Below are 20444 nucleotides of genomic sequence, written 5' to 3' on the forward strand. Positions count from 1 at the left end.
ATCAACAAATGTCGGTGCAGTGTGTGCCAGAGGAGGGCAAGTAAACAACAGTTTGATGAAGAATTTATGCTATGTAAAGAGACAAGGTGAAGACAGAAAATACAGCAGCATAGAAAGACAAATACCATATGGTATCACTTATATGTGGAATCTAACATATGACACAAATGAACTTATCTACGAAACAGAAACAGAATCACAGACATAGAGAACAGACGTGTGGTTGTCAAGGGGGAGGTAGGGGAGGGATGGAGTGGGAGTTTGGGATTAGCAGATGCAAACTATTACACACAGAACAGATGAACAACAAGGTCCTACTGTATAGCACAGGGAGCTATAATCAATATCCTGTGATAAACCATAATGGAAAAGAATATGAAAAAGAATGTATATATGTATAACTGAATCACTTTGCTGTACACCAGAAACTAACACAACATTGCAAATCAACTATTCTTCAATAAAATAAATTAAAAACAAAAAGAAAATATAGCAGAGTGATCAAGAAAGGGAACTTTAGCAATTAGAACATTTGCTTACAAATAACAGATCTACTGGCTACGACTGACTGTGGCCTAATTACATCACCTTATCTTTAGCAGATCTAAGTCATTCTGTCTTTAAGCCTCAGTTTCCTCATCTCTCAAATGGGCTTAATAATCATACAGGTCTTTTAGATTTTCAATACTCTAGTAAAATGCTCTGCTCAGAGAGAGACTTTAGTGAATATTAGCCCCAAAACATAGTGAGATAAATTCGAATGTTTTCCTCTGTGGCTTGTCTCATTTGCACAGTAATGACTGTCTGGAATCTTCCGTTCAAAATGCCACATTTGGAAACTTTAAAATATTAAAGATGAAGAGAAAGTAAAGACCATCTTTTCTTTGATGTTAGCAGGGAGATATCTTTTTCTTTTTTTTTTTTTCATACTCTAGTGAAAACCTGGTCTTATTACAGATCACAGGCCCCTGCACACCATTGTTGCAATAATTTAATCTGAGGGAGGACTCTGACATTGTCAGCGTAACATTTCTTAATAGCATTAGTCAAGCAGAGCTTGAAGGAACATACCTATTGACTTCAAAGGATTTGTTTCAAAGAAACTGAAAGAAAAAGGAAGTAGGAATCCACGGGAACAGGACCGGGTACCATGATTTCCACCCTAAGTTTTGGAAAAGCTGCCGAACCTCCAAACTGTGTTCTGAGAAAAACAGTTGTCTGGTACAAAGGCACGAGAACTGATATAAAACGTTAGTTCAAAGCCTTTGGGGGAGAAAAGAGAGACCTGAAGACAGTCACTCTCTCCTTTAATGAACCCCCACGTGGATAGTGGCTGCTGAGTGCGGAGCTGGTGCCTTTGAAGTCACTGTGAGTCAGACAACCAAGTGCCACCTCACGGCCTCCGACTGAGCGAGCAGATTTCCCAGACTTCCCAGCTCCAAGGAGAGCCTGCACAGAGCATTTTCTTCTAGGACTTCTTGCAGACTTAAACAAAAGATGGAGAGAGTGACTGTACAGTGACCACCAGTGGACTCTGATAAAATCTTCATAAGTCAGGTTGTATTTTTTTTCCCTTCTCTTTTTCCATATTTGATGAACCAGCCTGAAAACTGCAGCTGATGCATGTGGGGGAGGCTGTTACCCTGTCTCCAATGTTGCTCTTCAGACAGGAAGCTCCTGCTGCTGGCTCTCCATCCCCAGGGGCGGGGCAGACAGGCTATTCTGGTCAGAGGGGTGCTTTTGTGCAGGCAGTAGTTTCCCAGGGTCCAGGATGCAGGGGCAGAAAGAAAGGGTACAGCATGGCCTGTTTGCCCAGAGGGCCCCTCAGTGTGCAGTGGCCCCAGCGTCCTGCCTACCAAGGGCAGCGAAGGCCCTGGAGAGTTGTGTCCTTCCCCGCAGAACATACAGAACAGCACACAAAGGTGACAGACTTTCTGGAGATCAGATGGTTGCCAGGGTCCCTCCTGCAGATCACTTCCTGTTTCTGCCGTTCCCAGCAACACAGGTTTGGATGTGGCTGTAATCATCACATTTTCTAGCATCTTGACATCACCGTGTGGGATCCACCTTGCTACGGACTCCATGACTAAGCAGGGACTGTTTTGAGAATATCAACCTACCTAACCATTTTACCTCAAATAGGCAAAAAGAGAAAGTTCCACAGAAACACATTTTTATAAAAATATGAGTTATTTGCAAAGGGCCAACTGTTAGTCCCACCTGCTAAGATGAAAGAGAAGAGCTACATAGTAAACTAAAAGTTTAGTCATCAGGGCCTGTTTATAAAGAACTTTCAGCCACGATGTTGTTGACACTCTTATAACATGGTAGGGTAGACAGGACAGAAATTATTATTCTTGTTTTGCAGAGAAGCAAACAAGAAGGTGCTGCCATGATAAATCTCGTGGTTTCCTTGGATGCGGTCTGGTGTTGGGTCTGGCAGCTGATATAAACTGAGTGTGCTCAAAAGAAGAGCCTGGAAGAAGAAAAAAAAAGAGAAAGGACAGAAGGGGAGCCCTGTTGAAGGTTATCCCATCTAAATGGTAATTAGGCCCAGTTAGATACTTCTGTCCCATCTCCCTGAACAGAACCGCAGCACAGAACTTCACGCAGGGTAGATTCTCTTTAGTATTTGATTTTAAAATCAGTGCTTAATAACTTATATACCTCTAATGATGTGCCAGGAACTATTCTGAACACTTTACATCACTAACCCATTTAATCCTCACTACAACTCAGTAAAGTGGATACAATTATTACCTTCATTGTACAGATAAGGAAACTGAAGCACAGAGAGGTTAAGTGACTTGCCCAATGTCACACAGACTAATGGTATCAGAGTTAAGATTTTTAAAAAGAAGAGGCAAATGCATTGCCCTAGTATCAACATTTCAGGAGCTTAATTTCTATAATGTGGGCAAAGCAAAGAACTAAAATCTATTCCCTCTCCCCTTTTAATTAGGCCTCGAAAAGGAATTCTTGGGGTATCCGAAAATTCATCCTAGTAATTTAAGCCTTTATGCACAAGTGGCTTTGAACTCTGCTTGAAGGAGCCTCGCCTTTTGCTGGTGACAGGTTCTGGCCTCAGGTAGGATACGAACGACTTCAAAAAAGGCACCTGCCCCCATTCTTTCTCCTGTGCAGGTGAGAGCAGGGCTTCACTGGTGAAAGTTTAAATGCCCTGGTTTCTTCTGGCCCCTGTGAACCGCTAATGATGTGTTTTTCATTTTCATCCCATTCTCCCTAGTTTCATGCACACACATTTAAAATGTGAGTGAAGCTGTGGAGTCCTGGCTGAAAAATTCTCTTTGCTCCCCTCATGTCTGAGACTAAGTAAGCAGACTCCAATGGTGAGTGTGTGCGCAGGGCAGGGATCTGCTCATCACTGCATCCAGGCTCCCCATTGCTGCCCTGCCTTGAGGCTCACATGCTTCTCAAGGCAGAGACAAGTGGCAGGGGTGGGTGGGGGGTGGGTGGGGGAAGGGAGGAGAGATTGTGATGCACTCTGCTCACTTAGAGCTTTGCTTCATCAGAGAGCAGGTTTATTCAGTGCCTCCGGTGCACACAGAGCTTCCACGTGTAATGTCATTTTTGCAAGCCAGGAAATGGAAATTAATTTAAATCACACAATTGGAACTCAATGCAAGCTGGACTTCAAATTCCAAGCTAGCTCTGTCTCTGACTCCCTCTCTTTCCCTATTCTCCCTTCCTTCCTTTTTTCTCCTTCTCTTCCTCCCTCCCTCCTTCCTTCCTTCCTTTTGTTCTTTTTATTTTTCAGTGACATGCTATCTTTGATCAATGAAAGAGAATACATCATTGTGAAACCTATGCAAGGGGGCTTGTTTATATTTTCCATTCATTGCCTCAAAATACACTTCCATGATCTCAACATGCTTCTAAAAATGGGAATTAATGATTGCAGCAGGGCCTAGAGAACAAAATGTGAGTAATAAAACGACGACAATCTTTTCCTTTTCTGCTGGGTCTTATTAGCCCCAGTTAAACCACCCTGGGAGATACCTAGATAATCTTTTTGTCTGTGCTTTTTGGCAGGTGTGATACTTTTGACGGAGCAGGGACTTTCTGCATGTGGTTAACCTCCAAATTCAACTGGACATTGAGGATAGCTGGGGAGGACTTATGGTCAGATCAGTTTTCTTTTTTTTGTTTACTTGTTGACATTTATGAGGTTGGGACAAGTGTCACAAACAGAGTTACTGATGCCAAAAACACCATCACTGCACAGACAGTGTGGGCTCCTGCCCTGGGCCTGGACCTTACAGGGCCCTGAGGATCACTAATGTATAAAAATAAATGTATTAACAGGCACGTGGTCACATCCGTCTGTCACTAGGGATCTGGTGCTCAGTGTTGAGTGACCATAAAATAGAACCATAAACATTCGATCTCAAAACCAACTCTGTTCAGGCTCCAGAGAAATGCTTCACCCCGACTTTTGGAAGGGCACTGTGTGTCCTGCTGGTGACAGGGCAGATGGACACACCCAGGTGTGGGGACGATGTCATGGCAAAGGCACTTTGTTAAAAGAAAAGTCAAACCAATTAAAAAATCAAATCTTCCTTTCAGATAGCAGGAATAGGAATAATGAATGGAGTTTCCTAGTTGTACCAACCACCAATTTTCTTGCTTCTCTTTGGGTTCCAATTCTGGAAGAAGTCACACACTAGTGTACTATTTGCATGTCATTGAAGTTGGTGATTGAGGAACATCTTTCAAAATTAAATCATTAATATTATTGTTAAAATGGTAGCTATGTAGTTATATGTGAAATGATATTGATTCTTTACATTGACAACTAGGTGGACATTGAATGCTGGAATGGTTATTAGGTTTCTGTTTATTCAAAATTCTTCAGGTATCATTGAATTTAAAATCTTAAAGAAAATGTTAAGCTTTTTATGAATCATTTTATTTCAATCTTGGTATTTATAATCCTAATTTGTAGTTTGCATTTTACTTCTAGCAGATATCTTCGAACCATTGGGAAGAAAGGGACTTTCAACAACTTTAGGAAAGTAATTTAATTTTTTTATTTAAAAATTTGAGTTTACATTTTTGATGAAAACATACATTCAAATTTTGCATAATTTGAATACACTAATCCTTTCCTGGTGTTTTCCCATAGAACTTTCTGTGGCGATGGAAAGGTTCTATATCTCTGCTGTCCACGTGTGCCTACTGAATACTGGCAAGAACCACTGAGGAACAGGACTGGGTGAAATGTGGCTATAAAGGTTCCACACAGAACAACATAGTTTCCGATCGCTGCTGTCACTAGAACACCAATTATGTGACAATCTCCATTATGGCAACATACGAGTGATTTTACTAAAAGGAAAATCAAATATATGGAATAAATACATAATAATGCATGAATTTTGTATGTCTTTATTTCATTACTGGTCCATACAGCCAGACTATCAACAGAAAATCTAGGTATACCCAATGATATATTCAGTTGTCTTCGATGTTTTGCTGACTTTTGTCATATGAGAACTATAGGCTTTCTTATCTTTCAATATTGTTATCTTTGTCAAGGTAGGAAGATATATAATACTTTGCCAGCTTGATGAATAACTTCGAAATCTTTAGACATGTGATGGGGGCTTGCCTGACAGCACCCCGAACAGTGACCAGCCATTCTGCAAATGTCATCGTTGTCCTCAGAGAGACAGGAGTGTCATGTGGTTGGATTAAAAATTTAAAATCTCCCCTGCTGAAAAAAAAAAGTGACAGTAAATGTCCCCTTGGGAGGGCTCCTACAGCATCCTTTCCTTAGAGGAAGTCCAACCCATTCCTTTTGAATAGAGGCCTTCCATTTGGCCTCAATGCTGCTTTGGCCAGTTACCTGGAAGAGGGAGTGAAGAAACAGTAGCCATTAGAATTGCCAGGGAAGGAGCTGCTCCATCACTGTTTGCAATGTGGACTGCAGGCTAGTAAGGGCAGAGTTGGCTTAACACAGTAACATTTAGAGATCAGAGATAATGGAAATTCATTGGGCCTCCCACTGAGTTTCAAGTAACCAAGGAAAGGATGGGGCATCTTCCTGTTACCAGGGTAACAGCACTGGAGTCCCTGCAGGGCTTTCTCCCACTGGTGAAGAGATCCCATCTGTGCAGCTGCCTCCCATGCCCCCACCCAGCCACCTCACAGGTGTCCTTGCTCCGGGGTGGGGTGCTCCAGCTCTAAGGCTGGTCCATACTTCCTCCTGGAGGTCCCCAGGGGAGTGAGTCCCAGTTGCCCACAGTGGCAACCTGCTCATTCATACACCCTGTATGGACTCTATATGGACTACCCTCCGCCCCCGCCTTTCTGTCTCACTTTCCCTTTCCTCTTGTACTGCTCCCTGGGATGAATTCCCCAATAAAACCTTTCCTTCGGGCCAGATCCTGGGGGAGCCCAGCACATAGCACAGTGCCTGGCAGATATAGGGCTTTTTTAGATCTTTGTTGAAAGAATTCACATACTTTGCAAATGAAATCCTACTCTAACATGAACTTCTTCACTCGACTCAGAAGGAAAATGACTAGATGGAAGTCTCCCTCCTTATCTGGATCCATCTCACAACTACTAACATAAAAGCTCCATTGGGAAGCACATGACCATTCAAATAAAGCAAATTTGGGCTCCATCACAGTGCATGCAGGACCTCAGCACCAGGGAATGCCCAGGTGACAGGCCCTCACTGCTGATCTTGGAAGTATGTGACTCCCCTGCCTCTCCAGACTGCAAATGTTATTTTGCAATCGAGATAAGGCTCGACAAGTACATATTTGGGAGAAGAAGCAGGATGACGTAAGGTCCATAGTATTAAGAAGTCAATGATTAATATAGAGCCTTTGAAAGAGCACTTCAGAGAAGGATCTAAAAAGCGGAATTCTGTAAGAAAGAGGAGCTGTTGGTTGGGGACCAAAAGCAAAAGTCCAATCCCTCACTTTCCCCCGGGGAGGTGACAGCTGTGACATATCCTTGTCTGTAGGTCCTAGGGTCCACTGGAGACAGGGTCGAGGTGAGCGTGTCAGCACCGGGTGGGAGCCCGAGGAGCATCTGCGTCAGGGTTTGCCCTCTGGCTGGTGTGGCTCGCCGCGCTGGAACACCGTGCTCCTCACGGGTAGTTACTTGGTTTCTAATTTAACCTCTTCCCAGGCCCGCTGTTGCGTTCGGCTAGCTAGGCCTGGCGCCTACCGCTGCTAGTTGCTGGCTCCGTGTGTCTATTCCGAGGGAGACAGAAGGATTCTCACCCCCGCCCCCCCCCCCCCTTTTTTTTTGCAATTTTACAAAGTGAACCTCTTTACCGAAGCACTGGAAGCTTTCTTATACCCTTAATGAAACAGGTATTCCAGACCCCAAATGGTAAATTCATATATCTCAAGACAACATTTGATTCATACCCACGCTTCCTCCCGCATTTCCCAACACTTTGCACCAGACACAGAAATCACAGGTTAGGCAGGTGCAGACCCTCGTTGCGGTGTGGCCGCTGCTTTCCGTGCCTCGCCCGCGGCTCGCTCGCTCGCTCGCTCGCTCGGGCCCACCCGGGACGGCGCGGCCGCAATGAAGCGGCCGAGCGCCTGCGGCTCGGCGGGCGCGGGGCTCCGGGGGCAGGAGCGCGGGTGTCCCGCGGAGCCGGCGGGGAGGCCGGCGCGCTGCGGGGTCTCGGTGCCCGCGGCCGCCGCTCCCTGTCCCGGCGCCCGCCAACTTCGCGGCGCCCGCGGCGCGGAGAAGCCGCAGCCCCTCGCAGCCCCCCGATCTGCCGGCTCGCCTGGCCCGCGGCCGCCCGCCGGGGAGCGCGGGCCCCGCGACTCCCGCCGCCGCCGCCGGCCCTGCCCGCCGACCCTGCCGTCCGGCGCCGGGATCGGAGCCGCCTCGGCCGCCCGCCCGCCCGCGGGGCCGCAGGCCGCCGTCCCGCCCGCCGCGCTCGCCAACTCCCGGCGGCTCGCGACCCGGGACAAACTTCTGGTCCAGGCGCGGCCCCTGCGCGGTCACCCTCCCGGAAGCCGGCCGCGAAACCGAAGCCGCGGCGAGGCGGGAGGGGAGCGGGAGCGAGCGGGGGGGCGCTGCCCGGCCGCCGCTCTCCGCGCGGCGACGCCGCCCCCGCGGCCGGCCCCCGCCCGGCTCCCCCCGAGGCGCCGCGGCCGCCGAGCGCGGGGCGCGGGCCGGCGGGGCCGGGCGCTCACGCCCTCTAGCGGGCCGCGGCGGCGCGGGCGGCCGTGACGTGGGCGCTCCCTTCAGCCGGCCTGCGGGGCACCGCCAGTCAGTCGCGGAGCAGGAGCCCCGCGCGCAGCCGGCGCGGGCTCGGCCACCAGCGCGCCGCCGCCCGGGGGCTGGCTTGGCTGCCCGCGCAGAGGCGGCGGGCGGGCGGGACGCGCGCGGCCACGGCCCCGGCCCCGGCCCGGGTCCCCGCGGCGCCGGCGGCTCGGGTGCCGAGCCGGGAAAGGAGAGCGGCGGCCAGCGCGGCCGCCGGCACAGAGGGCGGATTTTGGCTCAGCGGGCGCGCCCTCCGCTCCCTCTCGCAGCCGCGCCAGCTCCGAACCGGGCCGGCGACAGGGCGGGAGGAGCCGGGACCCTCGCCCCCGGCCCCGGGAGCCGCCGGAGTTGGGACTTCTGCAACTGTTGGCACTTCGGGCGTCCGGTTCTGCCTTTGGCTGTTCACCCTCCTCTTCTCGCCGCCTTGGAGGCACAGCTCCCGGCCGCCCTCCACCCTCGCGCCCACCCAGCGCCGCCGGGGAGCGGCCCGGCGCGCACTCAGCACCATGAGCAGACTTGGGACTTGCCTGGCGACTTTGACCGGACTTTTGCTAACTGCGGCGGGGGACACGTTTTCAGGTAAGCGGGACCGCGCCTGCCGGGCCCGGGGCGCGCGGGCCGGAGGGGGCCCGGGACATGGGCAGTTCCCGGGTGGGAGAGCCGCAGTGGCGGACGGCGGGGCCGGGCGGGGAGCGCGGGGGGCCGGGCACCGCGTCTGCCCGTCCCCGGCGGGGAGGGCGGGCACCTAGCACTCCGGCGGGCCGAGCGGACGAGCCCCGGGCGCTGGCCCCCGGAGCCTGGCCCCCATCTCGGCTCCCGCCCCTCCGCGGCCTGGGCGCGTATCGGGGCGGACGGAGCCACTCGGAGTCCCCGGTCGGTTCCGAGAGCAGCAGCAGAAAACTTTGCTTGAAGTTGGGAGCTGCAGCCGCCGGCTGCCGGGCGTGGGCGCTGCGCGGTCCTGCTCACCGCGAGCGGCGGCCGGGCCGGGTCGCCGTGCCCGCTGCGCCCGCGCGATCGCCGGACCCGCCAGCAGCTCCGGCGGCGGCGGCGGCGACTATCGCCGGCTGCCTGCCCTCCCGCCACCGCCCGGCCTGCTGCGGCCGTGACCCAGGCTCGTCCCGGCGGTTGCGCGGCTGCCCGGGAGAGACGAGGCAGCGTCCTCGTCGGTCCCGGCGGGAGGACCGGCGGCCCGGAGGGAGTGGCCGGGCCCCAGGACCCGGGCCGCCGCGGCTGTGACCCGCCGGGTTCCCCCTCCGCACCCTCAGCCTCGCCGAACGCTCGGCCGGGGGCAGCGGTCAGCCCGCCCCTCGGCCCGCGGTCCCGGGCGGGCAGGAAAGGGAGTGGCGGGGAGGTGCCTGCTGCGCGCGGGCGGTCCGAGCCTGGAGAGCTCCTTGCTGGAGGACGCGTGGCCGGGAGTCGGGGGTCAGGCGGGGCGCGAACCCCGCACGGTGTTACCTGGAGCACACACGTGGGTGGACAGCCAGCGCTTGCACACCTGCACACTTACACACTTTTTTTCTCCTGTGTCAGTTTCATTAAGGTCCACGTAGAATGGTGGCACTGGGCTTGTTTTTCTTTTAATAAAAAGCCTGCTATCTGGCCTTAAACTTGGGTTGCAAAATAGGTTTCTGTGTCTATTTGGGAGGAATGAGTAAGTTGAACTTTTTTGTTGTTGTTTGCTTTTTAAATTTGCCGAAGGAGACTTTCACTGACGGTAAAACGCGTATTTTAAAACATTAGAGACGTCTGCGTCAGGCTCTCCGACCTGTGGAAACTTACATCTTTGCTTTCCGGGAGCCAGAGGGACACGCAGGCGCGCAGAGGCCGTGTCCCTGGCGTCCCGGAGCCCCAGGACCCTTGACCACAGTTGGCTGCCGCGAGGAAGCCGAGCGTGGAGTTGGCTGCTTGCTCTGTGTTGTCAACTTCAATAGAGAAATACCCTTTTCCCAAGTTTAATATGTCCTTAACTGTGTGGTAATTGCACGTGCGCCAGAGGATTTAACAAAATGATCCACTGCTGTCTGCTATAAACCTGATGCAGGTTTTCTTATTTCTTATGCGTTCTTTCTTATTAGTGAATTATGGAGTAGACTCTCCAGTTTTAAAGCCTTGTAACTCATTAGTGTTAGAAGCCAAGGATGAGGGCCTTAGTGATGGTTTTCTCTTTATTAAGATCCATAGCACCTTGCCTGAGATTTGTTTCCAGTTAAGCTATGTCAGAAAGCATTTGGATGGATTTTCAAGTTGTGGGCAGGGGGTGGAAACAAATATTTAAGTAGCTTGTTTAAATGATCGGTTTCTCATCATTGGAAGGGACTTCAGCCTACTTAGTACTGACCTGTATTCTTTGTTAATGCATATTTAAATTAATACTCAAACCAAAAGAGACTTTTTTTTTTACTCAATTTTAGTCAGATTTTTCTTTCAGAGGGAATATATCATTCTGTTTGCTTGTTATCATACCATTAATTGAACTGTGCCTTTTTTTTATGTGGAAGCCAGAGTTATCCTAGTATGTTAGAGGATTAACAGCAAATGAAGGGCAGTATCCCAGAGAGAGAGAGTGCTTAGAAACGATGAAATTAAAAAACAGTTGAAATTGGCAAATTTTGGGTGTGTAAGGATCAGATAAGTTGCAGTGCATTATGCTTTTTCTCTCCACTTTGGGTTTTAGGTAGTACATCTGGGAGACACCTGATGCTTTGGAAAAGTCATTTTTTTTTCTTTGTATGTTGGCAAAGTTAATTCTGATGTTATGAATGACACTGACACTTATTTCTTTTTATGAGTCTTCTGGAAATTGAAATACTTGGCTGCTGTCACCTGACACAGGGATCCTTTTAGATAGGAACTAGATTGTAAGAGGCTTGAGGGCAGTCAAGCAGCCAATTTGTCCTTCTTGGTTCCCATAAAACACTTACATAGAGCCCTAGACCTAATGGACGCTCACTGTTTGTTAATAAATTAGTGATGTGAATTCTGATCATTTGCAAACATTCAGATTGTATGTGAACTGAATAACACAGAAGGGAGGGAGGTTGTCAGACTGGCTTGCATTGTACTTTTGAAATTAACATTTTCATCACCCATTCTTCTTAGCTCACCCAATGGACGGAATCACGAGGTTTTATGTCATCAGTGGAGGATTTTTTTGTGTAACTAAGATTTATACACGAGATACTTTGCTATTTCCCCTCTGCATCCTCATACCTTCTTTTGGAATGCGTTCAGAATTGATGTGGTTGCTGATTAATCATTTCTGGAGGGTACTACACATAATTTGGATGGTAGATATCAGAAATAGAGTGCTAAACATATTGGAAGAAAAAAGAAAAGAATTATGTTTTTTGTCCAGGAGGACTTTTATTTACTATAAACATTCCATTTTAAATATCACTTTCCATTTTTACAATTTCTAACTTGTGAGACAAGATGCTGGAGTCTCACTTTCTGCCTTCTCTCTAGGCTTTGAATGCTCATTCAAAATAACTTCTGTAAAAAGGTATAGAAGTAAGAAGCGAGGAAGAAAGTGAAATCATTTTTGCTTCTGCTTGAAATTCTCTTTTCCAGAGTAAGGAGCCAAATAGCTGGCAAGTCATTCCTCTTTGACCCGTTTTCTTAAAAGCCAAGTTGTAATGTATCCTATACAAGAAAGTGTTTGGTTTTATATGATGAGACTGGTGTGTTAAGTTCTGGTAAGCAAACCTTGGTTTGCAGAAATAGAAATGCAAACAGATTGGCCTTTTGTTTCCACTGTAGTATATGGAATAGATTAAACCTTACTGTACTCTTGTGAATTTGAAACTCTTCTTGAGAAACGTCTTCTTTAAAGTATTCTTTTAAGGACATTTGTGGGAAAACAGCCAAAATCTGAATGGAGTTTGTAGTCGTTAGTAGAATTATACCAATAATTAGTTTCTTAGTTTTGGATAATTCGACTCTGATTAATTAAGTCAGATGTCAACACTAGGGGAAGGTAGACAAAACGTGTACTTGAAATTTTGTACTATTTTTGCAACTTTTCTATAAGTCGAAAATTATTTCAAAATACAGGATTTTACAGTACCCTTTACAAAGAGTGTGAATAGATTTGTTTAGCAGTTTGATTTTTTTTCTTTTTCAGATGAGTAGAGTCATAACGTTTTACATTTTTATGGTGCTTTAATGAGATTGATAATGGATGTGATGAAAAGATTTTAGGTTTAAATCAGGGCACATGAAAGAAGTATGCCAAGAAATCACTTTGTTTTTAGTGTTGTGTGGATGTAGAGAAGTAGTACTTGAACTTAATTAATTGTCCTGATCTGGAAAAATCACAGGTTTTAGTCTCTGATGTTTTCAGAGGGATATTTTACAGATTTTCAGTAGAGAAGTTGCTTACATATGTTGATATGTGGATAAGTGTGTATATAATATGAGTAATTCTAAATGAACTTTCCCTAATGAACAAGTAATCTGAATTATGTCTTCAGATGGTATGAACCCCATATGAGTCTTTAGCACAGGCTTTCGTTTTGGGAAAAGTTGGTTTTGGAATTTAGGTACTTCTGTGACAATTCTATAAAAGTTGATGGCTTTATTGAAAATTGATATAGTTTCTTTAACAATTGTAATACATTGTGGGAATCGATAGGCTGTATATATCTGTTTCAGTAGAGGCACTGTTTTGGATTAAGCATTGTTTTCTCTCAGTTTTTGTTTTAAATTTAGTTTTCTCAAATGAGTGTGTATTATCTAAATATCCTAAGACATAGTTTTTACTTAGGGATCAGGCGTTTTAATAAGTAGTTACATACTTTTTCAACGATATAACATTTTTTTTAAGGTAGTGTCTACCATGCTTTGTAATCCCAGGATTCTTCTCTTTGAAAAGCAACTTTCCCACAAACTTTTCTCAGGCTCCTTCTTAACTTTATGACTACAACCTATTAATAAGCTTATTTTGTAAATGAGAGAAGGTTTCATTACTAATGTTTGTCAGACTCACTGATGATAAAAAGTTTGAAGAGGCAAAAGTACATAAACCTCTCATCGTAAGAGGATGCTGCTTCGATGGTTCCTAAAACACTGCTGCAGTTTAGCGTTTAGTCATCAGAAAGGCTGTGTTTATATTGTTGCTCTGAAAAAACTCAACAGAGTAAAACAGTAGGTAGGGCTGGTGTTGGGTGGGGAACAGGAAAGCTTTAGTCATCACCCTTGGTAGCCTGTGGTCTCCCTGCCATCCAGGGGGTGGCTGGCAAGGCCAGGGCCTGGTGAAGGGGTGGGAACGTGGGAGAGGAAAAATGAAAGAAGAACACAGGCCTGAGAAGGGTAGGGTTGTGTGTGCTCACCTGTAAGAATGCAGGTCTGCAGATCCCGGCAGGCAGGGTCGCCGCACTTACCCTCTCTTTGCCGCTAAGGGTGAAATGTATGGAGAGTTAAGGAAGGAAGAAAAAAGGGTGACAAATGTGTAGGAAGATCAGGAGACATCTTATACTTTGTTGGCTTTAGGTGGCCTGGGGGAGGGCGTGGGAGTGTTGAGCCAGTGAAGATGGCGAGCTGTGTTTATGCCTGTGCTGCTCAAAACCAAGTGTGCCCGAGGGTCGCCGGGAGTGGTCCTTCCCAACTTGGTCGCTATGGCCGGCCATAGTGATGCTGAGGTCCAAGACCCCTGGAGGGTCCTGCAGCATCCCCAGGTGATCCTGGCCACCTTTTGAGAAATGTTGTTGCAAAAGAGGAGTTCTTAGAGCGTTGTCCTTGGACCAGCAGCCTCAGCATCACTCAGGAACTTGTGGACAGGCAGGCTCCTGGCCCCGCCCAGAGGGAGAGAATCAGAACGTCTGCAGTGGGACTGGGGGTGGGGGCAGCAGTAGCTGCTAGAACTAGCCCTTCAGGAGCTTGGGATGCTGGATAGAGTCAGTCTCCGTTGACAAGAGCTGAAAGGACCTAGAGATGAAAACACAACTCACATCCATGCACTTATTAACTACCCCCGCCCCCGCCCCAAACACGGCCCAAATATGAACAGGCTGATGGGATGGTGCTGTGACTCTCAGCCTGTTAGTGGAAACCGCCAACGTGACATTTCAAATAATGGTCTTATCTGGGGAAGATATTGGATCCAGCCAGTTGTAAAACGAAAATGAAAAAAAGTTGTCCCTAATTTTACTTACCACAATGTAAAGTTTTAATTAAATTTTGTAGTCAAGATTAGCCATGGTAATTTCTCTGGGTTGATACTGTGTTTCGAAGATATTGGTTGGCTTGTTGTAATAAGCACATAGCCCAGTGCACCTATTAAAATGATGCTTTTAATTCAAGGGGATATTTATAGAGCACTTACTGTCGGGGAGGCCCCTTTAGGGGGTTGTGGGAGGCATTGGGGTGGTAATGGGTGAAGATAAGATAGGAAAGATATAGTTATTGTATTTTGGAAAGTTGTCCAATTATTAAAAGTTTCAAAACCTACTGAAATTGAAAGAAGCAAGGACTTTCTTAGGTGAGAAAGAGAAATTTGCATAAAATTTGGAATTTTAATGTGGAAATTTGCCTTTGGAAATTAAGCTCACTTCCAAATAGAAAAGTTTTCAATATATATCTCTTTAAACTACTGATAATGTACTTTAATGTGTCTCCTAAGATAGAGCCTCGTTTTTCTGTTATCCACAAAAGACAATCCCAGCTTCTCTGTCATTTAATGCTCCAGGTAAACAAAAGCAGTTGTGACGCCATTTAACAGATTTACCTTAAAAACGTTGTCACCAGACTTTCAGAGAATCAGTGACAGGTAGAGTGCTTTCCACATGGCAGGCGGGCCTCCAGCTCCCCGCTTCTCCAGCTGCCATCCCCAGCCCATCACTAGGTGTAGCTGCATCCCTATACCCACCTGCCTGGCCAGGGAAGGCCCAGCCTCACCCACAAGGCTCCCTGGACGCATCTACTTAGAGCTGAAGGAAGGCTTCTAACTCATTCACGTCAAATGAAATTCTTCAGTGCAAGTTGCTGCATTAGTTGCTGTTCGCTTTTAGTTCATCACTGACCCCAAGACAACTTTAGACTCTGCTGTGATCATTTCTCATTTTTTCTTCTTTTTCTGGCTGTATCGTAAGTGGCTGCTATTCTGTGTATAGCAGTGGAACTTGGAGAAGTAGTGTATCTGGTAGACACTTAAGAGCTCGTGGTAACCTCTGGAGCCTTCGCCATCAGGCCTTTCGGTAATCGACCAGAAAAGTGGCCACGTGTGTGACATGGATATGAAGTGCATGGGTACCGTGCTTACATCTGCACGAGATGCCTTCTCTGGCTTTGCCAGTTCAGGTATTTAATTCAGGGAGTCATTAAAATTTGTGGGGACATTTGATTCAGTCCATTTTTCTGCTTAAAACCAAGAAGACTCCTGAGTTGTTAATCTTTTGCTATGAAGCGGAAGGTTTGGGCCCTGAGTTGAGGCAAGAGAGGGTGGAAAGTCTGATGCAGGGCTGTGTCACTTAACCTTCACGCTGGGGCTCCCGGGGAGGGGAAACGTGATGATCAGTGACCCAGGACCTGCAGCCGGGAGAGGATGGGAGTAAAGTTGTCAGAGACTTGTCAAAACGGAGTTTTTAGAGTCTCCCTTGGAGAAAGAGGCTAGCATTTAACAAAATGATTTATTTAAAAATACAACAGCCTAAGCAGAAGCAAAGCATTTGCTTTTTATGGGCCGCAGAGCAGAAACACATATAGAGCATCCGTTTGTTTTCAGATGGGTGAATATTCACTTTCATCTCTTTCCTATTCAGTATGCAGAAAGCAGATTTATTGCATACAATGAAAAGAATATGTTTTAGGTTGGGTTACTGAGGAAATCAGAGGCCCAGTTCTTCTCCCCGGTTTCAGTGGTGGAATCAGAACAGGATCTCAAGAGGGCTTTTGACCGTGGGTGAGGAGGGCTGGACCACACTCTTCCTGCAGTCCAGTCTCGGTGGGTTCTATTTGATCTCTCTTCTCAGTTGCTGTAGTTTGAGGTATTTTAAATCATGTCATAACCACGTGCTTGAAGTTGGCTGATTGTGATCTTCTCTCTAGATACAGAATTATACAGTTGTCTAAGACACTTCTTTTGAAATAAATACTCATAATGTATAAAATCAAGTTACTGAACAGTTTAACATATAGTAATCATGTAGTAAATTAATAAACTTAATAAATATTTGTTGAAGGAATGAATAAATGATTGACTAAAGTTCCCCTAGGGAAGAAAAAAAATCAAATTACATCTGCTTCCTGCTTTTTTCTTTTTTTTTCTCTTTCTGTCAAGTTTGGTTTTTTTAAAGCATTTGTAATAATCTTAACAATACGCCCAGGTTGTGGGTGCGGTACTTGATACCCTTTAGCAATTTATAGGCACGTAGAGATTCAGTTGCTAAATTTAAAGGAAAAAGGTTACCTTTCGTGAATTAAATGTGTAAAAGTGAGCCTTTAATTTTATCACGTATAATACAAATTTATAAATCATTTATTGCCATAAAGTAGAATTTTTGTATGATACCGACCTCTGAAAAAATGAAATTTACTGTGTGGTGGATTGACCATGTCTCTGCTCTTGGGGGATTTGATTTCACTTACTGGTGTATTAAAAGAATCACGTATCACCAGTAACAAGCTTCCATGACAGGGAAAAGTATGTATCATCTCCTGTTTTATTTCTGATATAGAATGAAATTAGTTACATCTGCCCAGAGCTCAGCCTGCACCTGTGCATCTGCTAGTCTTTGGTACAGCAGTCAGGCTCTCATTCCTGCTTCCTTCACTGTGGTACATTCTCAAGTGATGAAACTTCATAAAAAGAGGCTGCTTTGAGGACAGTCTCCTGATCTGTTCTCCACTTCCTTGACTTTGACACCTAGGCCTCTGAACATGGTGGGAAATCTCCACAGTTGTCATCCATTGGCGTATGTCCTGTGTGTATATTACAGGGGCTCTTGCCCTATTTTCTCTATTGGTCAGTTACTATTTCATCCTGTTTGTGGGGCTTTTTAGAGAGCCTCTCCCTTTGTTTCCAGCCCCTGTGGGGAGCTTGCTGAGAGGCCTATGTTACCGACTTTGGACGGTTTGGATTGGGAGGTCTCAGTGGGACTGGGAACAGTAGAGGGTGTTGTGGCCCAATGTCAGCTCTGGGGTCCCCAGGGGAGGAAAGAAGGGCAGAGGCCCCCCCGGCAGATCAGGTGCTCCTGATTTCAAATTCTGTTTCCACCACTGCACAGCTATGTGATTTTGGACATGCTGTTTGATTCTTCTGAGCCTCAGTTTTCTTTTCTGGAAAAATACCTCACAGGAGTAACATAAAGGCTAAACAAGTGGACCAATGCGGTGAGGTTAGGAGGGGTCGTGGGGAAAAGAGGGGATCAGTCAGGTAGGTATAACCTCATGAACTCCCTGCTTTCATGTCAGAAAGGCTTGAATATTGACAATATATTACGGTTCAAACTCGCAGATTCCCCTTTCTGGGTCCAAGACTTTGGTATTTGAGTTGCCTGGGGCTCTATGGGTGATGTGTATGTAGGTGTGCTTATACACATATGTATGTTATAAGCATATGGCCAACATTATGTTTTAAAAGAAAAAAAAAAAACCCTGAGATTTACAAAATGACCCCCTCAGGATTGGCACCATGAAAAGCCAGCACTACTTAGTACCAGAAGGCAGTGTTGGATGCCTGTATTGGAATCACCAGAAGCTCTTCTTAAAAATGCAGATTCCTGGTCCTACAGAAGCACTGAGTCACAGTCTCTGAAATGGGGCCACAGAAACTGGTAAAAAAAAAAACACCTCACTCTTTGCAGATGACATGATATCATACATATAAAATCCTAGAGATGCTACCAGAAAACTACTAATGCCAATCAATAAATTTAATAAAAGTAGCAGGATACAAAATTAATGCACAGAAATCTCTTGCATTCCTATACACTAACAATGAAAAATCAGAAAGAGAAATTAAGGAAATACTCCCATTTATCATTGCAACAAAAAGAATAAAACACCTAGGAATAAACCTACCTAAGGAGGCAAAAGACCTGTATGCAGAAAACTATAAGACGTTGATGAAAGACATCAAAGACGATACAAACAGATGGAGAGATATACTATGTTCTTGGATTGGAAGAATCAACATTGTGAAAATGACTCTCCTACCCAAAGCAATCTACAGATTCAGTGCAATCCCTCTCAAATTACCAGTGGCATTTTTCACAAAACTAGAACAAGAAATTTTATAATTTGTATGGAAACGCAAAAGACCCCAAATAGCCAAAGCAATCTTGAGAAGGAAAGATGGAGCTGGAAGAATCAGGCTCCTTGACTTCAGACTGTACTACAAAGCTACAGTGATCAAGACGGTATGGTACAGAAATACAGATCAATGGAACAGGATAGAAAGCCCAGAGATAAACTCACGCACATATGGTCACCTTATCTTTAACAAAGGAGGCAAGAATATACAGTGGAGAGAAGACAGCCTCTTCAATAAATGGTGCTGGGAAAATTGGGCAGCTACGTGTAAAAGAATGAAATTAGAACTCTTCCTAACACCATATACAAAAATAAACTCAAAATGGATTAAAGATCTAAATGTAAGGCCAGACACTATAAAACACTTAGAGGAAAACATAGGCAGAATACTCTGACATACATCAAAGCAAGATCCTTTTTGACCTACCTCCTAGAATAATGGAAGTAAAAACAAAAATAAACAAATGAGACCTAATAAAACTTAAAAGCTTTTGCACAGCAAAAGAAACCATAAATAAGACAGGAAGACAACCCTCAGAATGGGAGAAAATATTTGCCAACCAAGCAAGTGATAAAGGATTAATCTCCAAAATATACAAGCAGCTCATGCAGCTCAATATCAAAAAAGCAAATAACCCAATCCAAAAATGGGCAGAAGAGTTAAATAGACATTTCTCCAAAGAAGACATGTCAATGGCCAACAAACACATGAAAAGATGCTCTACATCACTAATCATTAGAGAAATGCAAGTCAAAGCCACAATGAGGTATCACCCCACACCAGTCAGAATGGCCATCATCAAAAAATCTAGAAACGATAAATGCTAGAGAGGGTGTGGAGAAAAGGGAACCCTCCTGCACTGTTGGTGGGAGTGTAAATTAGTACAGCCACTATGGAAAACAGTATGGAGATTCCTTAAAAAACTCAAAATAAAACTACCATATGACCCAGCAATCCCACTGCTGGGCATATACCCAGAGAAAACCATAATCCAAAAAGAAACGTACCCCAATGTTCATTGCAGCACTATTTACAATAGCCAGGACATGGAAGCAACCTATATGCCCATCAACAGATGAATGGATAAAGAAGATGTGGTACATATATATTACTGAGCCATAAAAAGGACTGAAATTGAGTTATTTGTAGTGAGGTGGATGGACCTTGAGTCTGTCATACAGAGAGAAGTAAGCCAAAAAGCTAACACATATATATGAAATCTAAAAAAATGATACTGATAAACCCACTGGCAGGGCAAGAATAAAGATGCAGTTGTAGAGAACGGACTTGAGGACACGGGGTTGGAGGCCGGGGGGTAAAGGGGAAGCTGGGATGAAGTTAGAGAGTAACATTGACATATATACACTACCAACTGTAAAATAGATAGCGAGTGGGAAGCTGCTGCATAACACAGGGAGATCAAGTTGATGATTGGTGATGACCTAGAGGGGTGGGATAGGGAGGGTGGGAAGGAGGCTCAAGAGGAGGGGATGTGGGGATATGTGTATAAATACAGCAGATTCACTTTGTTGTACAGAGGAAACTGGCACAACAGTGTAAAGCAATTATACTCCAATAAAGATGTGAAAACAAAACAAAACAAAAAACTCTGATGATCTTGGTGCTTGTTAAAGTTGAAAGAGTACTGGCAGGACATTAGCAGTGACTCAGAGACCCTGCCCTTTGGAGAATTTATCACACCTTTTCCAACTAGTGTTAAGAAAGCATCTGAGGATCGTTACATGAAGTTTTACGTATCACACTATAATTGACTGAAGAGTATTTCTCTTAGGACGCAGAGGCTTTCTGGGGTCAGAAGAGAAAGTAAATTATGAAACATGGTGTTTTATAAAAACTAAGCCTCTTTGTACCCATCTTTCAACTTGGTGACCTCCAGCAAATGTGACATCAGTCTGGAATTTTTAGA

The 20444-nt window shown here is 45.8% G+C and overlaps 1 protein-coding gene across 2 annotated transcripts in view; it reads left to right on the forward strand.

The window, feature by feature from the left end:
* The first annotated feature begins 8624 nt into the window (after positions 1-8624).
* PTPRM (protein tyrosine phosphatase receptor type M) overlaps positions 8625-20444 on the forward strand; it is a 720054-nt gene continuing 708234 nt past the window's right edge. For both annotated transcript variants that reach the window (XM_057698229.1, XM_057698230.1), the window contains exon 1: positions 8625-8847. In XM_057698229.1, coding sequence (XP_057554212.1) covers positions 8775-8847 — 73 coding nt within the window. In that variant the 5' untranslated portion in view covers positions 8625-8774. The remainder of the gene's footprint in view (positions 8848-20444) is intronic.

Source organism: Hippopotamus amphibius, chromosome 11, assembly GCF_030028045.1.
Source record: "Hippopotamus amphibius kiboko isolate mHipAmp2 chromosome 11, mHipAmp2.hap2, whole genome shotgun sequence".
NCBI classification, from domain to species: Eukaryota; Metazoa; Chordata; class Mammalia; order Artiodactyla; family Hippopotamidae; genus Hippopotamus; species Hippopotamus amphibius.